This window comes from Bacillus rossius, chromosome 7 (assembly GCF_032445375.1).
Source record: "Bacillus rossius redtenbacheri isolate Brsri chromosome 7, Brsri_v3, whole genome shotgun sequence".
NCBI lineage: Eukaryota > Metazoa > Arthropoda > Insecta > Phasmatodea > Bacillidae > Bacillus > Bacillus rossius.
The window spans coordinates 42,277,199-42,295,312 of NC_086335.1; the positions used below are offsets into that span (position 1 = coordinate 42,277,199).

The 18,114-nt window shown below is 38.7% G+C and overlaps 1 protein-coding gene across 1 annotated transcript in view; it reads right to left on the bottom strand.

The window, feature by feature from the left end:
• LOC134534540 (dipeptidase 1-like) overlaps window positions 1-18,114 on the bottom strand; it is a 153,715-nt gene that overhangs the window by 86,661 nt on the left and 48,940 nt on the right. The window contains exon 5 of the mRNA XM_063373023.1: window positions 9,856-10,030. Coding sequence (XP_063229093.1) covers window positions 9,856-10,030 — 175 coding nt within the window. The remainder of the gene's footprint in view (window positions 1-9,855; window positions 10,031-18,114) is intronic.

An 18,114-nucleotide genomic window follows, 5' to 3' on the forward strand; every position in this document is an offset into this window, starting at 1 on the left:
AAAGAAAAAAAATAAGTTATTCGTTTCCTAACATTTCAATTGGAAACCATCAAATCAACTACTCATTGTTCTCTGCTCAGTTAATTTCATGTGACAAACCGGTATTGTGTTCACTGTGAAATTGTGAAAAAAAAGAAAAAAAAATAAGTTATTCGTTTCCTAACATTTCAATTGGAAACCATCAAATCAACTACTCATTGTTCTCTGCTCAGTTAATTTCATGTGACAAACCGGTATTGTGTTTACTGTGAAATTATGAAAAAAAAGTAAAAAAACATATAACGTATATTGTGCAAATTTTTATTCAATTTCAACAGCAGGCATTTGTCTTTAAGGTCGTAAGTTGAACTGTGTAAATTATGTGGATCGTGCATTTGAGGTTAAATTCACCACTCTGTCCATAGCCCAAAATGCCTAGAGGACGACGTGCCAACATCGGCCGCCACACAAGACATGCAAGCCAGCAACAAGTGTATTCACAGAACTTAAGCGAAGAAAGACAAAATATAATAAGAGAAAATGCCCGATTGAGACAACGCGTGAGCACACGAAGATCATTGGCATCATACAATCGCTTGGCATTCCAATATGATCCCACTGCGAACTACAGTGATGATGAAATTTTAGATATTGGACCAATGACGACTATATGCCGATATTGCAATGCGTTAAAGTTCAAAAGAGAAACGGCTGGATTGTGCTGCGCAAGTGGAAAAGTCAAACTGGATCCATTACTTACACCACCACAGCCACTGAAACCATTGTTCGATGGAAGTGATCCCGATTCCAGCCATTTTCTTCAACACATCCTTGAATACAATAACTGCTTTCGCATGACTTCCTTTGGAGCTAATATCATTCGAGAAGGCGGCTTCATGCCGACTTGCAAGGTAAAGTATCACTCACACCAACACAATGAATTTCAATACATAACAACTACATATACACCACACACTACACCATCACACGATCAGAAGTTACACCGTATTCTTAAACAAATGATTGTTTGCAGTTACAGATACAAGGACAAATATATCATTTGCATGGTTCAATGGTGCCAACACCAGATGAACCGCATCAATTTCTGCAAATATATTTCATTTCGTCGATGGTGGATCAGCTGAATGTGCGGTGCAATATACAGGGAACACAACAGTTAAAGAGACGAATTATTGAACAGTTGCAAGCATTTTTTCACGCTAATAATGCTGTGGTTAATATGTTCAAAACAGCATTGGAACGAATGCCATCGGATACGCACAAATTTGTCATAAGAGCGGATTGTACCCCAACAGGTGAACATGTGCGAAGATTCAATGCACCCACCGTTAATGATGTTGCTGCAATTATTGTTTGCGGAATAAATTTAGAAAATCATTGTTTTTCACATGGGCAGTTATACGTTGCGTGTTCACGAGTTGGGAAACCATCCGCTTTGTTTGTGTTAACGTCAGACCAAAAAACAAAAAATGTGGTTTACCAAAGAGCACTTCAATGAAACGGATAATTTGCGGACACGTATAACGCTTCGATTCAGTATTTACTTTGGATTCACTTTCATTTACTTAGAGAAGTTCAACTAAATAACACTTCATTTTTGTAATCGAAATGAATTCATTACTGTTGTGAAATGAAATAAAATTTTTCCTTTTCAAATATAAAACAAAAAAAAATTTTTCTTCATCTTTTAATCACCAAACGAAATGTTACATAAAACGAAGCCATTTGGTGGCGAAACGGAGTTCGCCGGGTTTGCTAGTCTTAAATAAAACTTAGTGTACATGTAACTACATAACACAAACTGAAATATAAATTTAAATGTATTTCGTAAATGTGTTTATTTTACTGCTTTTTTTATTTTTATTTTACGATCTCTTGGGCCGTGGAGGCTCTCGTGTTTACGGTCAATCCCGCTGTTCCTCTAGAATTATTTTAGCGTCGTTAATAGCTGGTCGTTGTCTCATCGCCGGTGTAAATGTTAATGTACCGTGTCGCGCGTGCGAACAAAGAGGAAATGTTGGTATTCTCGCAGCGCTCGCCCAGAGCTGGCTCCAGTAACTTGTTAATGCAAATGCCTTGTAATCTCGTACGAGAGTGTGAATGAAAACAAGGGTGAAGTTGGTAATACATATAACTGAACTTCCATTGAGAACAGTGATACAAAGGGCAAGTTTTCATTATAAAATAAAATAAAAATACAGCATAGCTGATGTAGCCTATTCTTGTCTACTTACTATGCCCGGCAGTTATCTTGGCGTCTGAGCTCCCTAGTCCTGTCTGGTGAGGAGGGGAGGGTGAAGAGGAAGCGATACCCTATTGTCAAGGTCAGCGGCCAGGTTTGTACTTGCAGAACAGAATACATTCGGCGCGTGACTTCCTACACTACGTAAGTCTGTATCCACGTCCGTGGGGACCCCAGGGCGGTAAGGCCTTTTGGCTAAGAGCGCTGGGTTACCAAACCAAAAGTGAGAAATCCTATGAATTGTACTTGTATTACATAAGTGTAACATTGTGTAAATTGCAGTGGTTGTGCTCGAATATTTGTACTCATGTCAGGAAAAGTAACAAACTATTATCTAAACCTGCAACGTTTAACTTTGTCCCATTAAATATACTTACGGTGTCTGCTAATTATTATGCTAACCAAAATTAATTGAAATGTTAACTCAGTAACTAGCGAAAACCAGTCACGATTTATTTTCGAAAACTAGATCACTTAGTATGTAAAATAAATTTAAAACTATGCTTCTCAATTCATTGTGTTCTCAAAGTTAATTAAAACAAAAATCTTACAAGAAAAAGCAAACGACCAAAATATTACGCAATTGTAGCTCTCCGCGTGAAAGCTATCTCACAGTTGATGACGCAGGAGCCAGTCTAGCCCTTATCGTTCTCCGGTTTCCGTACCTAAAACGTTCAATTTAGCGCTGGATGTACATTTAAGTAAACATGGAGCTTGTTATGTTATATTTGCTGCTTTAACTTCATGTCAGTCGTTTAGGAAACACCTGACTACCAACGTTAATGGCATTTAAAAAATGTTTGTGTATGTGTGGCTTTATATTTTAATGCACCTATAATCGATTATTTATTATAAATGTAAATACAATTTGCATTGTACTTCCACTTTAGAATGCATATTATAACCTTGAAAACCAAATATATATATATATATTATGATTTGTTTAATGTAAGTATGAAGTTCTCTTTCCATGATAATTGATTGTATTAGGTGACGAAAAACAAAATTAAGTTAAAATGAATTACTATTATTACTATTCTTATTACTTTCTCTAGGTACTCCCGTTTTCCCCGTTCTGTCATTTCGTCAACGCTTCATACTCATCATTTCTCCTTAATAGGCTATCAAGACCAACTTACACACACCCTAACTGCCAAAATATTTTACTCCACTATACACTACGTAACAGTAACGTAGTAAAGATATATTTCAATTGTTTATTAAATAATTAAAATATCTGTTTTTTCCTGGCGTAGTCTGTGGGTCATGTGGTTGTTCGCCGTCTGTCTCTGTAAAGGCTCGAGCAGACATTTATTTTTCGCTTCTTCATCACAAAACTGCATCACGGTTTTTATTATTTCCCGCTCTCCGCTATGTATCACTTTACCGCGCCTCTGTGAGCTGCCACCTTCGCCTTCCATTTTCGGGTATACACTGAAGGACGATATTTTCCTAACAGCCACTACACGGCTCTCGGCTACGTGTCGCCTGCTTACCCCCTCTTCTTTCCCCGGTCCCGCTGTCCCCGCACCAACGTGCTGAGAGACGCTAAGATAACTGCCGGCCACAGTACGTTGATTAAAAAAAAATCCTCTGCTGTTAGTCTTAAGAGTTAATTTAGCTACTTTAAATAATATTGAAGTGATATTAAATTTGTGTTTTACAAGCATACCTATTAACAGATGCTTACTGCATGTTCGGAAAAATATATTTTTTTCCATTCCGCCCATTCCGATTAAGATGGCGATTGCGATGTCGACCGTTACAACGGCGATCCACTGACTTTGGACGCAGCTGAAGACCACGAGCCAAGAAGCTTCAGCCAATGGCGGCAGAAGCCTGCGATCCTGACCGAGCGTGTTTGGTCTCGCGGTGGCATGTGCATGTGTCATTACCCATTCCTTCTCCGGGCTACTGCTGGTGCAGTTCCTCCTTTAGGTATCGCTGCTCGCTGCCGTTAATTACTGTTCGCCCGGTCTCCTTACTGTTTACTACTGTACAATCGTATTTACTACTGTTTACTCGTTTTCACCACTGCTCACTCAGTCTTACTTCTGTTCCATCGGTTGAATTACTGTTCACTATTGTTCACTCGGTTTCATTACTGTTCACTACTGTTCGTTCAGTTTTATTACTGTCCACTACTGTTCATTCGGTTTTATTACTGTTCACTACTGTTCATTCGGTTTTATTACTGTGCACTCTTTTTCACCACTGTCCACTTGGTTTGACTACTGTTAACTCAATTTCACTACTGTTCACTACCGTTCAATACTGTTTACTATGTTTTACTATTGTGCACTGCCGTTCACTTGGTTTCACTACTGTGGAATAACGTTAAATACTTTTTATTCTGTTTCACTAGTGTTTATTCTGTTTCCCTAATTTTCACTGCTGTTAACTCTGTTTCATCACTGATCCTCTGTTTCACTTACGTTTACTCGGTTTTACTCCTGTTCATTCTGTTTCACTACCGTTCAGTACTGTTCACGGGATTTAAAATCTATTAAGAATCATTCCTGGCGCTGAAAAGCTACTAAATAGAACAAATACATATTGTAACGAAAGTTAAGAGATTGCTTACATTTTTTTCATCATAGGCCCTACCGATGGTTCTAGCGTAAACCTGATGAGTAGCCTAAAACTGATTACCCTTAACGTGACCACAAAATCATTTATGATAAATCCAAACACCATTATTGTTACCACAAAAATTATGAGAAACATAATTTTGCGGGGTTCTATGTCCCGTAGCTCAGGCGAGGGCTTAGCCCCTGGAGAGGTACGTGTGTCCAGGCACCCCCTTCCAGGGTTTAATAACAAAAAAATTTAGTAAAGACAGTATAGGACAATTACGGCAAATTAGCTTTACGATGTTACAGAGAGGATGTAGTTCTCATTAGTGGGATACAATACGTATTTCCTCCCCATCATAGCCCTACATGGCTTACACACAGAAGCGGTAGGAATTGTTTTCCCAAGTCATCTATATTTTAATGTCGATTTGCACAGGTGTTAACGTAAGCCATGTCTTTCATACAAACTTGACATTGATGTGTTATGTATTTAACAACATTAATATATGTATTTATTATTTATTCTAACAAAATCATCAAATATTTGACTTAAGAACGAAATATTAAAAACAATTGAATTAAAAGTTCAGTTTTATTATTTTAAGAAAAATAATTACTTAAATTTTTGTGTGTAGCTGTTCCCTGTGATTTTAGTATGGTAATCAATGTTTTTTTAAAAATCCAATTACAGATAACATTTAGTTATAAAAATGATATGATGGCTATGCTGGACTCCCTCCTTCACAAAACCCTGGCTACGGCACTGACTCAGGTGTCCAGACCATGTAGACGACAGACTACGCATGAGTAGTTGCGGTATTCTACCTCCCCAGCCAATAACAAAAGCTAGCCAGTCAAGTTCACAATGTCTTTATTTTTTTAAATAATTTATTGAGTAAATACTCTATATAATTTATATGTGAGAAGTTGTTTCCCTGTCGGCATGTTTTCCGGAGTGAGAATTTTGCTTATTATAACTTTAAATAATTTTATAGGTGATAGTTTTGTTCCGTAACTAATTTTTCTGTGTGAAAACGATGCGACAAACGCTATGTTTAGTGAATGCCGGTTCTGCAAGCGTAAACTTGGTGATTGTAAATCTCATTAGAGGCACTAACGCAAATCCGATGCTGACCCAGCGCGCGTGCCGCAGGAAATCAAGTTCAGTTACGTGAGCTTGCGGCGACGAGCAGATTGCGATTCAATTAGAGACGCAGCTCCGCAGAGCTTAATTCAGTGCTCGCGGGTTGCAGGCTGCCCATTGGACCGGGACGCCGAGAGAAGACTACTTTGAAAGAACGCTTATCAAAGCGGGGACGCGATTGGCCGGGAATCGAACTCACTTCACAACCCACATGCAAGTGTACTTCATCTCTGGGTCAAAAACATCGGAGAGGAAGCAGCTCACAACACACTTGGACTGACAAACATTGCTTTGAAACTTTATTCTCGCGAGGATCATCGTAATTTTCACTGAAATTCCTGTTACGAGAACGAAAATGATACCGTAGAAGAATTTTTTTTAGTTCATACATTTTCATGCCACTTATCCATGGAGCCTGGAAATAAATATTTTTTCATTTAAAAATTCCGCTGAAAATTACAGTTTTATTTTAACTCCAGTATCTGTGAATTTTTTTTTTGTTCGTTACAATTTCAAAAAAGAATTTTTTTATGTGCACGTTATATTAGTTTTAATATTGATTAATATCAGAGATTCTTGAACGGCACCACCAAATTACACTAACACTTAATTATAAATTAACAAGATAATGAATTCAATAACTTCAATTAACCTGTTCGCAAAATTTACTGGTCATTAGTTATTGATGGGGAAATGATTTTCAGTCGTGCAGTCTATCAGTGTTCGTTAGTTACTAATTGTGCACATACTAGCGTTCAGACAATAAAATAACTGCTAACAATCTATCACAAAATTGTCCATACTGTGATGAATTATACAATGCCAGTTAAAATGGCCAAGCGTTATGAGAAAATTTAAATAATCCTGAAAACTTTGAAAATAATATTATAATTCTAAATTTTGGAAGGAAAATTTAAAAAAAAAATGTTAGCGTGGATGAAAGAAGACGTCTAATAAGATTCCTTAGTTATAAGTTGCAGGTTTACAATTAGTTCGAAGAACCAAACGATAAGTATGAAAAAAAAATTTGAGTGAGTCTTTCAGTCCTCGCCAGTGATAAACATCTAACCTCAGTAACGAGCAAATTCATGTGTCCTCGTGTTTCAAATGAACTGATGATATGCGTCACTTTCGTTATTGCGTTTCTTTCGTAGTTTATAAACTCGGCCTTAGAAAAACCACATGGCAATGCGTGGCGCTGTTAAATGCCGGGCGTGTTAAATATTCGTTTTTTTACGTACGTACTTTCTCCACCCGCCAGGATTCGCTGCCTGAATCGTAAACGTTGATCGCCACCATTTGCATAGATGGCAGCACGACGCGGCTTGAAATGGAAGGGAATTCTAAACAATTATAAAAGGATCCGATAAAAGTGAAAACGACTTGAAAAAATACTAAATCCTGGCTTTGGACCCAATTTTCAACAAGGAATTTTATTTAACTATTTCCCATAATTTAAAATTTACTAAACAGTTACTACTATAAAGTTTCTGCATACGTTAGATGACTCTAAATAATAACAAAGTATTAAAAATAGTTGTACTATTATAAGGTTTTATATTTAATTAATACATTTTTGGTTTCAAGGACATCCATTACCTAGTAAAATTTATTTATTTTATTTTAAGTAAAAGGAAGAATATAGGTCTATCTAGTATCAAATAATCCAATGGACTGAGTTATGTATTTAAGAATATTATTGCAAAGAGATAAACAAATAAATTATATTCATATATATTTGCTTAAAGCACAATTTAAATAAAACAAAAATATGTTACTAAAAAAGTAAATAAAAAATACGGTTTTCCAGTGACGAGTTTGAACTACGTCAATGATTAATGATTACCGCTTGAAATTATCAACCACGCGTTTCACACTGCGCTATATTTTTATTTTATTTTTTAATTTTAAATGTTTGGCTGGCTGGTGATATTCATCACCAACCAGCCAACCATTCCCCGTTTAATTTACTTATTATTTCTTATAGTACGACAGTTTTATTGACTTTAACAAATCGATGACAAATTTTAACGTTTACAATTTCACACCAAGCTTTACCCGAGACTCGAACCCAGAACCCCTCGTACCGTAAGCCAGTGTGCATTCGACTACGCTATGGAGGTCGGCCTATCAGAACAATTGAGGTTAGGGAAGGAGACTATGTGTTATCAAAATTGTGTTGCCAGTTTTCTTAGGTATTTTAAAACTTGGGATTACTTTTAGTATGATTAATTTAGTTTACAAAATATATTCCAGGGTATTTTCACTATCATGAAGTTTTATTTAACACACCAATATGTTTGGCATGTACCCTAGTGTTTCAGAAAGTGACTATATACGGGTTTATATGTTGCTCCACGTGGTTCCGCTATTTTTGTGTCACATTTCCGTTCGTCTACTTACGTTATAATTGCACGAAATCCCTCCTACCAAATGCTGTATACCGAGAGCTAATATGCTTACACATAAAAAAAATGCGTTCGTAATGACTGTAGCAAAGTAAGAAAAAAATTGGTTTGATGGTTAATTTTTTACGTGGAAGTGTCGGGCTGTCATTTTTACAGTGGAAAATCTGTCTACAACGGTCAAATTTGGAGTATGATTTGTTGTTGTTGTTGTGGAAAGTAATAAACACGCAGTCAACATACAGTATAGGAAGGCTATCTTATTTTGGTTCAATCAATGGAGCGCGTGATGTTAGAATGTAGGGGAACTTTCAATCATGCAGTCGGCAAAAAATAAAAAAATAAAAAGCCTGCTGCAATCGGCCGAGTGGTTGCCGAGAAACCGGCGTGTGAAGAGTCGCGCAGTGGCGTGGGTTGAAAGGAGGGCGAGGCAGGGCGCACAGACCGACACACAGGCGTGTCCAGGCAGGACAGCTTCAGTCTCTGAGGCTGTGAGGTCGAACACAGAGAATCTAGATGCAGAGCTGCGCCACTCGGACACAAATAATATCTCAGCTTGTGTTTCTTTGATTGAGTTTTAAGTTAGCATAGTGTAATCTTTCGACAGAATGAGAAGTGGGGGGGGGGGGGGATAATAGAATCAGTACGTAACCAAGCTGTGATGTACGGTAACAGCAAGTCCTTTTCTCACAGGTTTATTTTCCTTGACTGCTGATAAGAGTAATAACAAAATATTTCTAGCTTGACAACCGAATGTGACACATTGGATAAAATTTAGGTTTAGTAAGCCTCCATATTAACTACACCGCAAAATTTAACGCAACACAAGGCTGGGACGACGGGGGTCGAGCGGGGCAGGGCGGCAGAGAGTGGGAGAGAATTTGGGGGCGAGAGGGAGAGAGAGGGCGGGAGTGAGTAGGGGAGAGCGGGGTAGGTCGTGAGTGGGTGGGTGATAGCGGGGTGGAGGGAGTGCGAGTGAGAGTGAGGGTGAGCGGGAGAGAATTGATCCTAGCGGGGGAGAGTGAGAGTGGTAGCAGGGATACAGCGGGAATGAGTAGGGGAGAGTGGGGTAGTACGGGAGAGGTCGAGTGATAGATTGTGGGGGGGGGGGGGGAAGTGGGAGAGAGTAGTCGAGCGGGGTATGTCGGGAGAGGGCGGGTGATAGTTTGGGGGGAGTGGGAGAGAGTGATAGTGAGCTAGGGCGAGCGGGGAGAGTGGGAGAGAGTGGGGGAGAGCGGGAGGGAGTAGGGGAAAGCGGGGTAGGTCGGGAGAGGGTTGGTGATAGCGGGGTGGGGGGAGTGTGAGTGAGGGTGAGCGGGAGAGAATAGATCCTAGCGGGTGGAGAGTGAGTTTGAACAGGGGGAGAGCGGGACTGAGTAGGGGAGAGCGGGGAAGGACAGGAGAGGGTTGGTGATAGCGGGGTGGGGGCAGTGAGAGTGATGGTGAGCAGGGAAAGAGCGGGGGGTGGACGGAGAAGGCGGCGCTCACCCGTCGACGAGCGGCACCTCGCGCAGGATGCGGCGCACCACCTGCAGCCTGGCCTCCAGCAGCCGCGACGAGCGCAGCTCCAGCGCCAGCGGCACGCCGACGCCGACGCCCAGCGCCGCGGCGACCACGAGCAGACCGCACACCGCCAGCCACTGGCGGCAGTCCAGCTCCGCGCCTGCGCAGCAAGGACAGCTCACTACACCCTCTGCATCTTCTCAGAGTCGCTCCTCTTTGTCCTTCAATAAAACACTTACAAGTTATAGCAAAAATAATATTCTCAAATTCAGTTAGATTTTATACGTGTAACATCTTAGCTCTCGGTATGCGGCATTTGGCGGGAGTAATTTACGGGAATACGACGGAGGTCAAGGAATTATAAATGCGTAAGAACCCCAGTGCTGCCATCTGTGGCGGATGGCGCGAATCAAAGTTCACAAAAACAAAAATAAACCTAACAGTTTAATGAATTTCAATAAAATATGCGTACGGAATTACTAATTTTATATCCCTTGATTATAGTTTTTTTTATTAGATAGTCCCATTATAAAGTTACAGTTCATTTCAGGAATTTAATTTTTTTTATTCACATGTTCTTCGGTCTTAAGATTTGTAAAATTGTGAAGTAAAACATTCTCTTCCAACTACTGTATAAATTATAATGGATTTTTCCGTTGCTTAATCATTCATAAAATACAAAACTCGCGGGGGCAAAGGGTTGTGCGCATGTGTCGGAGAGAGTAATTGAACAAGTGGTGTTAGGATACCCGGGTTCTAATCCACGTGGGAGTAGTTTTCCAGTATCGCTGCCTATTCTCACGCCGCGTCAGTTACGACCACACCCTTCCCCCACTGTCCTCCTCGCTTGACAGCGAAGCCCGTCTCAGTCTGGGCTCGGAATCGTGCTTCTGCGCATGCGCCGAGCCGGGAGGATATTGGGCCGGGGAGCCAAGTGCCAATCCCCGCAGTCCGGGAAGATATACAAACAGGTCGTAACCCTCCTGTGCGCGCAAGAGTGGGGGCTGGGGGGGGGGAAGGGGGTCACGGGATGAGCAACTACACACGACCTCGGAAACAAAAAAGGTTTGGGGGGGGGGGGGGCGGGTGAATAGAGGAAGAACTGGCTGGAAATTGAAACTAGCTGGCATGTCGGGGAGGTTTTATAACGCCGCGAGGAGTTCTGTTCCGCCCCCCTTCCTTTCCCTTTTTACTGCTCACATTCACCAACTCCATTTCCCCCCCCCCCCCTTCTCCACAAACCCAACAATTTTATATTTTTTTCAATTCCCTTGCATATTGTCGGTGTTTGATGGAGTACTGCAGTATACCACTGCGGAAAAGTGTGTAAAACGAGTAGGTGGGAAGCGGAGAGGGTAGGCGATAAAGACGAGGACTACGTACGAAACATTTCTCATTTATACATTTATGCACTCGCCACGTTAAAAGATACAATGTTTTTTTTTCTATCTTGGATTTTTGAAAGGAAAAAAAAGATCAAGGTTGCAGTAGAGCTTCCGCATGCTCTGTAGGGCTTAGTACAACATTTTTATTCATACAAAGTAGTGCAACTACTGTGGAACTTGTCGTCTCCTTCATGAAATAAACAGCAATTTCCTCCCTGAATAGAGCCTGTATTGTCTAAATTCATAATAACCATACTCTGTAAATCAATTCCACAGTTTACAGTCAACAAAAAACGAATTTTAAAAATGTTTTAAAAAAATCCTTCGTTCGAAGATATTTCAAATTTTTTTATTTTTTTTTTTCACTTCTTTGCCATAAAAAAAGTTTATATATACATTTTTACTTAGGCTACAACAAAAACGATTGCATCATTAGAAAGAGCGTTAGATTTAGTGTCAGAAAATATTTTTCTCATTCTTCAGAATCACTTAAAATATTTTCCAATATCAGTTCAAACATTTGAAATTTTTAATCAATTTAAGTTGTGAAAATTTTTGTTTAATAACTGGATTGAAAAAACTTACCACATATAACATTTTATAAAACAATCTTTATCTAATAGACTTTACTTTGGTATACCTAAATAAGTGAATAACATTGTGTAGTAGGATTAGATAATAATAATTGAATGTAGAAAATTGGCCTCCAAATGAATTTTTGGGGGAAGGAATGAAAATTAATAACAACTCGTTAGTAAATAATAGAGGATTTTTTTTATCCAGTAAATGTTCAAAATATAACACAATTGCATTTTTTAAAAGTTAAAAAAAAAATCAACTTAATTAGCCAATTTTTTCAAATATTCTGTGAATAAAAACAATATTGTCTAACATAAATCGAACAAACTTTCCAATGTTGCTATCCGATTTGTTTTAGCCCCAGTGTAACTATATAAATATAAGATTTTAAACTGTACAGATAGTTCCTAGAGTTTTTCTATTTAAAACTTAGACATCTTGTATAAATATCATGTCATATCAACCTAACAGAGCTTGTGACAATATTATTTATTAATTGACATGAAATGTGGTGCTATCGGACTTTTTGGACTTTTATAGTCCAGTCCTGAACTATCAGACCTGTTAAAATGTAGCCTACTGCCTGAAGTTATAGCAAGAACAGTTAATATAGTTGTATTTTTATTATGATAAACTAATTTTATTTTGAAGATTAAGGTTCATACTAATGTATTATTGATTTATAAATTAAAATAATTATTGATGTGAAACATCTTAGCTCTTGGTGTACGGTATTTGGTAGAAGTAGTTTCGTGACTGGAATGGAAGTCGCTTGGGACGGAAATGTGTAACCATGGTGCTGCCATATGTAGCTAATGGCGCGAACCAAAGTTCACAAAGTCCAAGGTTAACTTTAAAGATTTTTTTAAAACGTTTGGCAGTATTTTAATGAAATTCTTTGTCGAAAATCAGGCCCAAAGCCCGGGTTTAGTATTTTTTTTTAGTCTTTTTAGGTTTTATCGGAGAAGTTTCAGTATATAGTTTAAAATTCCGGTCTGCTGATCAAATGATTCGATAGTCGAAGTAGCTGCTCTGGCAACAAATTCTAGCAGTGGGTGCGGAAAACCACATGTGATTCGCGTCAAGAGATGTGGTTGTAAACACACACTGTTTGCACATATTTATCACGCTCGACATTATTTTAAACAATTCTACGTTGATTTTCGTGTATTACTAGTGTATTTGCAAAATGAGAACACGCGAATTTGCTCGCAACCGAGGTTAGATGTCACGCATCTCTGGCGAGTAGTGAAAGACTAGGGCACTTATATTTTCCTCCACTTGCGTTTCCTCGCTTCCTTCCCACCCGGGGAGACAACCGCGTGCCGATCTCCGGTGGGAAGGAACCCAGGATTGTTGCTCCCCGCGAGTGGGGGACAAGAGGTTTGGACGTCGCCGCCACGAGCCTGCGGGGGTTTTCTCGGGATGTTCCCGTTCCGTCCCGCCTGACGCATTCCGTCGCAGCCCCGTCCAACCCCTTCGCCCGTCTCCAAGCGCCCCACACACTGGCGGGTGTGCTCGCCGACCTGGCTGGGCGAGCATGTCTGCTAATGTACGGGCTTGTCCGGCCTCTATACGTCTCGGCTCGCCGTCTTTAAGTCACAGCAGATTTCTTCTTACAATTGTACCTACTGAAGCTAAAACAAATACAGTTGCACCACTTGAAAGAGCATTAGATTATCTGTCAGCTAATCATATTTTTAATCTTCAAAGTCTGTTTTAAAAGGAGCCAGTATCAGTTCAAACATTAAAAAATTTCCAAAAAATGTAATTTCTAAAAGAAAATTTTTTTTTGTTGTTCCTTGTTTCTGAATACGGAGTCCTGCTAAAACTTACAATTTTTTTTATCACAGAATCAGGAATTAGAGCCGATAGAGCTCTAGTACAAAGCACAACAATCGCTAGCAGTGCACCATCATGTGAAGCCATCCATCACACTGGGTAATATGGCCACCACCAACTTATTTCCAAATTATTAAATATTTTTACATTATAAGTAGTCTAAAGTTCCAAACAGTACAATGCTAGTGGCTGTCGCCAGTAACTCGCCATAGGATAGCGATAGTTATACGGCACACATCCAGACTAAAGTACAATTCTTCCCACATTTTGGTTAACAAGTCCGGAGTAATGGAAGCGATATCCTCTTCAATTCTGTGTCTCAACTCTGGAAAATCATTAGTTAGTGGCGGAACGTAGGCACGGTCTTTTATACAGCCCTAAAGGAAAAATTCTAATGGCGTTAATTCAGATGAACGTGGAGGTCAGCGAAAAAAGAGCTCTGTCGTCTCGACCATTACGCCCAATCCAACGATTAGGAACCATGACGTTCAACCACTCTCGTACAAAGAGATTTCGATGGGGAGGGGCTACAACCTGAAATTACAGAGTCACTTTTAGCGAATTGTAGAACACAAACGCTTTATGCTCAGTAGTCGCCATTTTGCGTAGGTGGCGCTGCAAGCGAGAAAACAACAAAGCAGTTCCTACTCGCCATTGTACTTATCTTAAACTGTTTGAGTTACTCTTAGATTGTGACCTTGATCCAAAACTCTAAAACGCTTACAGTTGATACTATTACAATTTATAACTGTGACATTATTTTATGCACATACTGTATTTTGGTGAAGGGTCTTATGGGAGGGCCTGGAGTTATAGAACAGCCTCCAGAGAAAAGTTTGGCTGGTGGGAGGAGGAAAGAGTCCAAATGTTTTTAAGTCAAACTGGAACTTAAATTTCGACGAAGGTTTTGCTGATTTATATTAAGAAATATCAATTTTTCCCGACAAGTTATACTCAGGCTAGTTTTATGACTGCTAACGATCAAATGCTGATGAAATCGTGTCATTTAATGATCAGCCAATAAAAATACATGCTATTAAATTTGTAATAATTAATTTTTGGCGTTATGAAAGAAACGATGAGAGTGAATTTTTATGATGCATGTGCACCATTCAACGAAATTTTCACAGGATGAAAAAAAGGCTACATACAAATAAAAATTATATTGGTGTTTTTAAATATTATACGTTAGTGGTTGATATTGAATACTGTTCCATATAATTACAAAATTTTAATGTGAATATTAGTGATATAAATTGTGTTCAAATTAAAATATCTATTCAGAATATTTTTTTTTATTTGCATTATTAATTAAAATGTATCTCGATTATTTTACTAGATCAAATAAATAATTTTATACACGTGTTTATATAAATATTGAATACTGAGTATTAAAAAAAATAATTTGATGGAATTTATACTTTACCAACAATAAATACACTGTACATCACTCTAGTCCTTTTATTATTTTATTTATATTAATTATTTGCATGCAAAATTAAATTTAGTATTTTATCACGCCAACTGAGTATCACTTTTAACGCACGTGCATAAGTACACGCTTCAATTATTTTTCATTAATTAAAAAAAAAGTAAAATGTGAATGGGAGGGGCGGGGCGGGGCCATACCAGCCGCGGGGCTCTGGTTGGTTTGCCCGGCCCTCGAGCTGTCCCTGGCCTACTGTCGGTCTACAGTCGGTATACTGGGCGGACAGGTGGCTTGACGAGTCATTTCTAACGCATTTCGCTTTGTTTTCTCGGCCGAGTCCGATGTGAGAGTTGTGCCACTTCAGCCACAATATCAGTTATTTATCTCCAGGGGCGTAGCCAGGGGGGGTTTTAGGGGTTCAAACCCCCCCCCCCCTTATCACCAAATCTTTAATTAATTTCTTATTCATCACTCAAACAAATTTAATATTAAAACTAATAACAATTTTACCATTACAATGTTTAAATTTAAGAACCGAAAACTGCTAAAATAGCACTATTTTACACCTTAAAATCCAAATTTTCCCGGGGGAGGACCCCCGGACCCCCCGCTTTAATACGGGGGGGGGGGGGGGGGGGGGGGCATGCTTCTTAACACCCCCCATACGCTAATCCTGGCTACGCCACTGTTTATCTCCCAAAGTTATTTAACTGGCGTAAGACGGATGGTTCTTCCTTTCCACGTGCAGTTTAATGCCTAGCGCCGCGTGAAATACACCGATTCATTTACTTGAAAACCGTAAATTTGTAATGCCGGGTTTGATGTCGGAAGGTGTTTTGGCGCAGTCTGTTTTAATTAGCAGCGCTAAGAAGAAATCTTTAACGCGCTCCTGAACAGTCGGCAGTTCCCCTTAATCGAGCCCTCGTTAGTACAACTGCTTGGACATTAATTAATGAAGGCAATCTTTATTTCTCGGTGCCAGAGGTTCATTACGTAAAATTACTTCGTTTCAGGCTGTTTTTCATATCTTTCAACTGAGATATTAGCAATTTTGAAAAAAAATTACGTTAAATGTATAATTAAGTATCTTTATTTATAAATTTATTTAAACGTTTAACAATTTTTGTGAAACTGACCGTTTCGTTGGTAGATTAAAATATATATGGGTTTCGTTTCAGTACGTTTTCAATGAGTCCAATAACTTATTTTAAGTATACCTCCAAGAAACACTATATATTGTTGAATTTCTATATAGTTTTCATTCCATAGTTTTTAGACTCGGAAACCAGTGTCATCAGGCTGCTATGCCAGAGATCTTGGGGCAGCTTAAAAAACTAACCTCATCCGATCTTAAAATTAAAATTACTCGCAAAATTGGGGTAGGTTCTGTGTGGACTAGGCCGCAGGTTTTTATTTTTAACGTGAATACGTCGTGTAAATAGGAAGTTTTTTAAAAAATGCAAAAACAATTAACTGTTTAAAATTTAAATATCAATGTAATTTCAGTTACAGTCTTCCCCCCACGGCGATCCGGGTTCGAGTCCCGGCGGGATCAAACAAGGAATCCTCGCAAGTAGTGAACGTGGGGGACGTTGCCGTGAGCCGGTAGGTTTTCTCAGGGTACTCCCGTTTCTCCCTCACATTCATTCCGTCAACACTCATTTATCATCTCATAGCCTTTCACTGTGTTCTAAGACCGCGAGGTCCAATATAGCCCACTGTGATACGGTTTCAGTGGCCACCTTATTTCTACTCCATTGCACACGTTTTAAGTTTTACTCACATAAGAAAATACCCATAGCTGCAGTATTCAACAGACCTATAGCAAATAATAATAATAAACGTTTAAGTCTTGCAAATGTATTGCCTAGTTGACATTAAGTGATGGAACGTGTAACCAATCTTCATACAAAATAATTTTTGACGTGACAAAGTCTAATAAATCGATGAACGTCGGCTGCACGCACGAAAAAGTATCCCGTTACGCACATTGTTCCGTTACGCTGTGTTCTGTTACGCTGTCGGCGAGTGCAGTAATAATAGGTTATGTTACAATTGACTAAAAAACTATGGTGATTCATATAATTGATGATAGATATTTTATTACACTTTATTTATATGGAAACTTGTTCATAATTATATTTAAACTTTATAGCTAAACGCCAGTTTTTAAAATTAATTACAAGTCATCTACACGTGAACTGTTTAGTCGACTGTTTATAAAGTGAAGTGAAAAGTAAATGTGGTTTTCATTGCTTATTGCAACAACGGCAATAAAGGTTAATTATTCTTGCATCTTAAAAATCTGATTACTAGTATAATTTCAAGCATTTATTCTTCTATTATTAAAATAAAAATGATTGAATTTTATTCATAAAAGTATGCAATCATTTTATCAATGTTTAGTTATGACGTTGTCACGTTAAACTATCGTCCGTAAACCAACTTTAGAGATAACCAATTTTTTTTTAAAATTTATTTTAAGATTTCTACGCATATGACTAATATGTTACCTCTGAAAATTGCATCCACACTTAGAGTATAATAAGGAATAAATTTTTGGTCACTACATATAAATTTATACTTAGGATAATGTTATATGTAATATAACATTATAATTATTTATGTTCGCGAAAATGTATGAAACGACGTGTTCCTTTTTCTTTTTTAATACATGTTTTTCATGCCGTTTGTGACATAGATAAGGAAAAAACCTCTGCAAATCACGTTGCAGTGACAATTATCCTACGCCTTCCGAAATCCCCCCCCCCCCCACCCTCTTTCCAAAACCTCCCACTCCTAAAAAAACACAATCAATAAGTAAATGAACGATTGTTAATAACTCGCGAGCAAAGTGATTAGTGTTAACAAAGCCAGTTTGCGAGACCGCGAAGTAATTGTAGTCAACACGAGCGTCATAATTACGAATTGTGTTCGGGAACAGTTCCCACCCCCCTCTTTTACACTGAAGTGCATAGAAGCAACTCCCCGACCCTATTCCCCGCGCGA